The 8536-nt window shown below is 41.0% G+C and overlaps 1 protein-coding gene across 2 annotated transcripts in view; it reads right to left on the bottom strand.

Annotated features, from left to right (window-relative positions):
• pitpnc1b (phosphatidylinositol transfer protein cytoplasmic 1b) overlaps positions 1-8536 on the bottom strand; it is a 20114-nt gene that overhangs the window by 2626 nt on the left and 8952 nt on the right. For both annotated transcript variants that reach the window (XM_005731990.1, XM_005731991.1), the window contains exons 3-9: positions 8191-8279; positions 7947-7954; positions 7726-7797; positions 4207-4299; positions 1953-2108; positions 332-395; positions 63-149 (exon numbers count right to left, since the gene is read on the bottom strand). In XM_005731990.1, coding sequence (XP_005732047.1) covers positions 63-149; positions 332-395; positions 1953-2108; positions 4207-4299; positions 7726-7797; positions 7947-7954; positions 8191-8279 — 569 coding nt within the window. The remainder of the gene's footprint in view (positions 1-62; positions 150-331; positions 396-1952; positions 2109-4206; positions 4300-7725; positions 7798-7946; positions 7955-8190; positions 8280-8536) is intronic.

Below are 8536 nucleotides of genomic sequence, written 5' to 3'. Positions count from 1 at the left end.
CTTCTCGTCTCTCCTCCTCTGTGGTATTTCAGTACAGTGCAGGTCAGATGCTGAGAACTCACCTGTGCTGTTCTGGCTAAATTTGACTTTGCTGTTGGTCTTCTCTTGCATCGTCCGCTCGTACTCTCTCACCTCCTCCAAACAGAGCCCTGTGGGGAAAACAGTGCATAAACACAGGCGTGCATTGAAACAGAGTGGAGGATACATATTTAATTTAACAGGCTGTAGATCGAGGGTAAAACAACAGCAAAGTACAAGTGCGCTGCTCAGAATAGATTATCTCGTATCTGTAAAATATAAAATTTTGCAGTTTACTGTAATTTTGACCCACCGTGCCATTCGTCTATCCATGCCACTGCCTGCCGGTGGCCAACCAGGAGAATGTCTCGTATGTTCTGCAATTACACAGAAAACAAAAACCTGTTATGGGAAGGAAATGTAATTAAAAAGCTACAGCTGTTGTGTGTAGTCGTGTGTGAAATGCTGCTTTTAGAATGATTTTACAGCAGATCAGTGTCAAAATCACGACAGTGCCTTTGTGTAATTAATTCAAACATATGAGATTACGGCTGAGATAGATGAGGATTTATTTAATAAGGAGGCTGGGGCGGGTGGATTTGGCTCTGGTTGTAGAGGTTGTTGCTCAATCGTGGTTGGTGGCTCAGTCGCTGGACCTTTTATGTGCCAAAGTGTCCTTGGGCACGACACTGAACCTTAAGTTGCTTCCAGTGGCTGGCCATCTTCCACAGCAGATCCCCTGGCATTGTTGTGTGTGAATAAAAGTGGTCCATCATGCCTAGCTAAGGACTCATTTAAATATTAGTTGCTCATTGATTGTATTGAATTTATTTGCATTCATCAACAGTTTGCAAGTAGTTGCAGCGACCAACTTCTGCAACCTTTGGGTGACCAAATGCTAGAAGTAGCTGCTTGCAACCACTTTTAGTCACTCAGGTGATTGCTCAGGATCTTGTTTCCAAACAATCGCAGTCCGAATCAGAGCAACTGCGACCTCTCTAATCGTGAAGGTTTGCAAAGGAATGAACACAGATGGATTGCCAACCTCGTTGCAATCAACCTAACTTAGTCCTCTGCAATAAGTGCACCTAGTTTGTGATGCATTTCTTTGCGCCAGGGGACTCAGTTCTGGTTACATTGCTACATAAAAGCGAGGTTTCAGAGCACCTATGTCATTTTGATCTTAAATCACTGTCATCGCAGCAAGTATGCGACCGTTTTTGGAGAAGTTTTTTGTTTTTTCTGTCCCTAAATCTATGAGGCTTTTGCTCTTGATGTAAGTAGTTAATGTTAATGTATGTTATTGGGAATTTCTGTGTATGTAGACAATTAATTTTTGTTTGGTAATGCTGTTCTGCATAGTGTGACTGTAGCATAAGGTTAAAAGACTATGAGTGCAGCGCATTTACTATTAGTTTCATCTGTTTTGCTCGGCTTTGTAAAGAAAAATAGAGCCACAATCCAAACACTCTTGCTCCTCACTGACAGCGTTGGGGTGGGTTAAAAGGCATTATTGCTAGTTTAGCTGCTGGTGCTTCTGTTTTCTTTTCACGCTTCATTGCTTTGCCTCATTGCAGAGGATAAATGTTGTGAAAGTGTTTTTTTTTTCTTCCCACCAGCTGTACAACTTCTTCCGCTAACTTCCAACTATGCTTTGTTAAAAGTGGAAAAACAGATGTTTTCTTACCGTTTTGTATAATATAATACAGATCAGAGGTCATTTGACGCCAGCAGCCTTCTTGCCGTTAATGCTGGTAATTATGCTAATGTCTTAAAATGAATGTGGTAGTGATTTATTTGTGTCACAATGCAACACATGGCACATTCATATAATAAATGACCGAATGGCATTGAAGAAGATTGTGATGTCTCCTTGACGCAGTCACGTTACAATAGCAATGGAATGAACATAAAGGGAAAGAGTTCGATCTTACTCGATGTATGAACTCCTCCGTCCTGGTCTGGAAGCCGTAGACCTCAAAGCTGCACTCCACCCTCTTATAGGAGCACATGACAGGTTTGTGCCTGTCCCTCCAGCCCTTCTCCAGAGGTCCTCGGCCAGTTTTACTTGACTGCCACAGACTCAGATCCTTTACAGAGTAAACAGTGTGTTATAAAAGCTGTGTCTGCAGAAACTGTGACAATATCTGTGTGTGGAGGTGCCAGCAGCATGTTGCACAACACATTGCACAAGAGGAGTGTGATAACACACATTATGAATCTGATGAAAGTATGATGGGCAAGTGTTTGTGTTTGTGATCTTTTATTTCACCTTGTCACTTAATATAATTGATTGGTGTGCTTGTGTAACATGCACATGTAAAGACGTGTTAAACCTTGGAGGAGAGACAATGAAAATAAGCAGTGATGCAGAGGTGTTTGTGTGGGGTGTGTGTAACTGATTTATTTAGAAGCAGAAACAAAAGGCAGTAAAGTAAAAAAATAAATAAATAGGTATGTGTTTTTGTCTTAGTGGATCATTGTTTGTATATTAAGCACTATGCATTATGAGCCATTGTCACTTAAAAGACAATATTTTGAGTTGGATGTGACTTAAATGTCTGTTTGAGTAGTCTTAGCTTAATATAAAGTCAGGAAGTGGGAAAATCAGCACAGGAAAAACAAAACAACAACAAAGCCCCACTAGTTTAAGTAATCAACAATCTGATCAATGCAAAATGCAGATAATAAAATGACACATCAAGTTAGAGAAAATTTTAGACTGTTCCACAGCAGGAAACAAGCATATAGATCATTTGCATGAGCTGTTGTTCTGACCTATAGCTGTGGGTTTAAGTGGATCTAGCGGTCATATGAAGAAATGCATGCAGAATGCATTTTTTAGATATGGCATGTCTTGGCACATAGAAACAAAGTTTCATGTCACCTCTTTAGTGCTGCTTCAAAGGATTTATCTTTTCCATCACTGTTATCAAGTTTCTTTGTTGCAACATGTGAAAAATTCTCCCCGCCTGAGACTCAAACTTCAGTCACTAAAGTGTTTTATTTGCCTTTTTGCGTAAAGTTTCTTGGCTTTGAGAGTAGAAATGCCCAGATATGTTGATTCCCCCAGACAAACTAATATGATTGTTGGGTGGAGTTTTTCAGTTGGTTGCATGCTTGCCATTAATTAAAAATGATGTAATTCATATTTATTGAAAAGGGCATACATAAATGGAAATACAGGATCGACCTGCTTCTTGTTCTGTTTTCTTCAGTAATGTTGAGGTCCGGGCAGGAGGCCAATCGATGAACACTAGTGTTTAATTGTTGTTTTTAATTCAGGTAAGCTTCAACTGCATTGGAGCATGTGTGTTTGAGTTCACTGAAGCTGTTGCCAGTCAGACACATTATGGATGGTACTACACAGTGGATTAAGATCTGATAGGACTTAACATCGTTCACATTTCCATCAGTTTTGATAAGATGCCCAACACCACTGACTGAAATGCAGCCTAAACCATGACAGCGCCTTCACCGTGTTTTACAGATGGCTGACACCAACCTCTCTCCTAATCTGCTTCATACATATCAACGACAGCTTGATCCAAATTTGGATTCATCACTCCACCAGACCTGTTGCCACTGATTTTGGAATTCCTCAGCCTTTTCTCTCTGTTTTCACTTCACGCAAAATATTATTTCATGCCTTTCAAACTGTGATGTCTTTGGTATTTTTCATGGATTCAACTAAAGAAATGTGACCAAATTGACAGACTGCTAGTAACAAAGTGCCTAAAGATGCAATTTAAAACCGGTTCTTTGCTAAATTGTCTATTATGTGTAGACACAACACTGATTCATTCCTCGAGGTTGGTGCCTTTTTATGCTTGAATGATTCATAGTTCAGTGTTAAATGGTTGAAGAGAAAAAAATACCTCTGAAAATGGTCCTGTGCAAGGACTGGACTGAGAATTAGTGAAAAAGCAGCCAAAATCCAAAGCAAAGTTAGTGGGTATATGTTTGAATTAAGTAAGCTTACAGTTTTGGCTACTTGTCATTAAACTAAGTCTCCTATTTATTTTTTCACTAAATGCTGAACTATTCTTGGAAAGCAATCACATAGTTTTCCATTTGGAAGAGAAAGAAAATCAGAAAAAACAACTTTTTTTTGTTCACAGTCATTTGTTTGTACCTCTGTGAAGCATATGTCCATGTTTGTGGGTTTTTTGCCAGTGCAGTGAGTACCTCTGATTCTTTGTAGTGCTTTTCAGGGATGGGGTCACTCAGGATATCCAGGAAACACACATTCTCTGCTGGGGTTGGCTTGTCCCCAAACACCTACATCCAAACAGATGGGGGAGGTCACACAGTTAAATGACAGCAGACGCACATACACCCACCTGTAGTGTCACACATGTACAGTCACTCACTCGGCATAGAGCGGGACTAAGAGAAGATGAGTAACAGTGTAGAAAACAGAGGTCACACACCATAACACCCCTCACTATATCCCACCCGGAGGCCCTTGGAGCAAATCACACTGGCGCAAACAGAGGAGAGAACAGATAGAGAGCAGAGGCGGGGGATGAGGGGAAAAAAACAAGGACATATGAGGGGTATTAAAAGAGAGGGGGGGAAAAGTTATGAGAGCCACGTACACTTTTCCTTGAGAGAATGGAAGAAACCTGGAGAGAGAGGGAGAAAGAGACGAGACTGCACTTTTATCTGACCTTGTTTAAAATTTGCTCTAATGCCGCACTGGAGTTGTTCATTTCACAGCTGAAAACTAACAAATAAGAAAAACCTGGGGTAAAATAATAGCCTGCTACGCTCCTGCGGTGTTGTTGTTAGTCTGTGTCTTCACAAGGTCTTGCTCCCTTTTATGGAATGTGTTGTGTTAGCTGCGTGTTTGTGTTGCCTTCTACAAGTTGCTTGGGGTTTTCTCACGGTGTCGTAACGATTGTCAATTGAATTGTATAAACACCATAACTGTTCTAAGGACATGCAAGAAAAAATCTATTCATATATATGAGGCCCTGAAAGCTTAAAATTTGGGGGATTTTTTTAAAAAAAGAGGGAAAAAAAGTGTTCAGCGTTGATAGTTCACAGCAAAAAGGTTCTTGCTCCAAAACTCCTGGTTGGAGGTCCTTCTGTGTACTACTTGTGCCTCTGTGTATTTTCTTTAGGTGGTCTTTAGGTGGCGTGTTAGGCTAAATCAGGTGTGGCTGTTAGCCAAGGTGTTGTCTCCTTTCCTTGTGATTGATTGGCAGCCTGTCCAGGGTGGACTCTGCCTCTTGCTCACTTTCATCTGGAATAGGCTCCAAACTCCAGAAAATGAGCGGATGCGGTCCAAATTGGTATTTTGTTAGCTCAAATTGTATGCACTGCTTTGTAGAAGGATCGTATTTTATAATCTCTCCGCATGCTTTGTATGTAAAGCCTGATTTGTAAAGCATACACTTAGGTGGGTGAATAAGTGCAGCTGAGTAAAAAGTATGCTATTTCCCTTGGAAATGTGGAAGTACACTAACAGCAGGGGTTAAAGTGAGCGGGAACGATCTGGAGTAAATAAGTAAATAAGTCTGATTGGCAGTTTCATACATAATAAAGTCCAGCAAGCTCATTTTCCGGGTGCTGCAGCCTGGCGTTCCTTCCAGCTGCGGCCATGGAGCTACTCAGTCAAGAAATAAGAAAGTAATGTCACCCCACGATCCCGCCTCCTCACTCAGCATCCTTTCTTTCCATTCTCATTCCTGCCCTCCCTGCATGCGTGCACATGTTGATAGTGTTAGGTTCACTTAAATCTAAGTGTCTTCAACACCTTGGTAACGCTAGACAAGTTGTAGCAGGCGTAAAAGGAGTTGCTTTTTCCCCCCAAAGCAGCAGATCATTTCAAATGCAGCCTTTCAAATGGGGCTCAACAAATATGACCAAACACACAAGCTGTTTTCAATATGCAGCCTGGCCATCTGTCTTAATCGCTACTGGGAGAGTATCTGTACTTTGCAGTTAGAAAGAGTGGCAGAAAGAGAAAGTGTCAAATTATTTCTAGGATAAAATCTGCTCAGTAAATGAATTTGAACTGGAATAAATTTAATGCTCGCATAAATAGTTCCTTTCATTCAGTTCTTTTAATCAGGCTGTGGGTATTTAGACTACGTGATGTGTAGTTAAAGTTATCTGACTAATGATATTTAGAAATGATACTAAATGAAATGGTAATTGTTTTTGTGTTATTCAGAGGCTGTGTGAGAATACAAACGAGTTCAGGCTCGTGCACTGAGAGCTGTACTGAGTTGGTATGTTTACTGTTAACACAGTTAGGTCAGGTCAGTAGTTCTCAAACTGTGGGGCCGAGTTTGCAATAGTGGCGTAGAGGACGAGGAAAAATATGGAGAGAAGCTGACTTAAATAAATAAAATTTAAAATAAATAAACATATTTTTGTTTCTGAAGCTGGGCATGCTAGACAAGTTTCAGAATCAGTGGTTTACGGTGGCATTCGTCTGTTCACATTTCCTTCTAGACAACATATCTAAGAGTTGCTCCACATGTAATGGATTAATCCCAGAGTAACTAGATGAGGCACTATGAAAGGAAGATGCTAAAGTAATGTAAATACTTAAACTTTATACTACCATAAACAGCATAAAACGTGGACGTAGCTTCAAGGTCGGAAAAATTAAGCCAACACTTTAAGTGCCTCAACCGTGCGTCCTATCTGAAGGCCACTAGATGATGATAGCTGTGGTTTTAAAAGAGGACTTCCAGTCCTTTTAGAAGTCAATACAAAGACAGCTTCTCTAAACACTTTTCTGCTGAATCAAGGGTTCGGCCTCTCATTTTGGGTCATATTATATTAAAAAAAGGAGCAGGTGGTTTAACAGGCAGACCCCGCCCCTCCATGACACATCTGTCTGTTGCAAGATGGCAACAGTGGAAACGCTCATGTTGAGGCTTCAAAGCGAGACACCAGAAAACGGTGGGTGATGTCAGGGTAGCTACATCCGTCTCTTACGCTGTCTGTAGTGGTTAAAAAAGGGGAAATATTTCAGTGAGAAGGTGGTAGAGACCAAAAACTGAGCAAAACTGAGTGATTATTTGATCACATACACCAGTTAGCCATGCAGCGACACGACTAATTGGCTGATAGCGTTGCTCTGTAATCTTTGATGTGTAAATAAACAGCTGTTTGCTAACAAATTACCAACTTAAAAGATTAAGGCATCTCAATTTGTTCCCCCTAGTGTATAAAACACATGTCAGTGTGCATGTATGTGGCTGCCACTCAAACAGCAATGGGACTGTTTGGAGTAAACTCGTGTAACCTGAAACTACATGACATAAAACTAGATTCGCTGGATGCACAGCCCAAGAAACAACTCTTGGATCTATGCATTTTTTGTTTTGTTTTTTTTTGGTTCTCCTGTCTTGACTTTTCTCAATTACACCAGGCAAACTCAAGTGCCAGACAGAGCTGCAATTGCTGGTGACTTTCTGTCTGTGTGTGTCTTTGCGTGCCTTGGACAAAATGCATCGTGGCAGCCATGATCAGCACACTGCATGTCTGGTTAATAGATCTGCCAATACTGCATTTCGTGCCTTGCTTGTTTTCCTTGTAATGGGCGCATCAATTTGATGAACATTTTTGTAGTGCTGCAGAGAAAATTGCAATTTCTCTCCAGACCCTTGTCGTTCTCCTCCCCCTCGTCTCTAATCACTCTATTTTTCTCACCTCTCACAACCCCCCTCTTACGATACTCACGTTATCGTTATCACCATTGTTGTTCTCGAATCTTGTCTCAATACGGATGCTGAACTTGGGGAGGAATGATACCTACAGGGTGACAAAGAGGAAAAATGGGGGGTGGAGGGTTGAGGGGCAGAGATAGTGTGAAAGCAGGCTGCAGATTAGATCCTCTGATACTGGAAAGAGATGAGCTCTGTTGCATTCATGTACAGTAAATGATGTGTGAGAATACTTACTGAGTACTCTGCAGCACCGGGGACATTCAATATAGATGGGAAGAAAACAGCATAAGTAACTCGTATGCTTGAACATGAAATTGCGCCCACACACATGCAATTTACCACAAGGGAATACATGCATACATAGTTATGAACATTTGATGTCACTTGAAAAAGCATCTGTTTTCAGTAAACAAGCTTTGTATAATGTATTGAGGTTAAAATAACTCTGTGTTTAACACAAAGAAAGGCAAACACGCACCTGTGATGGTGTATGGGTAGAAGTTCCAGGCCTTCTCCGTAACGTAGAAAAATCGAGGGACAAATGCTTTTACCCAAGATGGCAGTTTACTGAAAGCAAAGAAAGAAGGATCACCGTTGCAGAGTGTAAGAGCAGGAGAGATTATGAAGGGAGAGACGGAGAGATCCTGAGTGGGTCTTGTGCCGTTTATAGCCAGATTACCTGTAGGCTACTCTCACCACAGCATTCATTTGTATGACTCATTCTCAATTACACCTGTGGTGATGAACTGTTACTGTAGCTCCTAGGTCCCATGTCAGAACATGATTGAAGTAGAATACAGTGTGTGTGTGTGTGTGTGTGTGTG

The sequence above is a fragment of the Pundamilia nyererei genome, unplaced genomic scaffold (assembly GCF_000239375.1).
Source record: "Pundamilia nyererei isolate P.nyererei 1_Seehausen unplaced genomic scaffold, PunNye1.0 scaffold00045, whole genome shotgun sequence".
Taxonomy (NCBI): Eukaryota; Metazoa; Chordata; class Actinopteri; order Cichliformes; family Cichlidae; genus Pundamilia; species Pundamilia nyererei.
The sequence above is the reverse complement of the archived record's forward strand: the minus strand, read 5'-3'. Positions and strand labels throughout refer to the sequence as shown.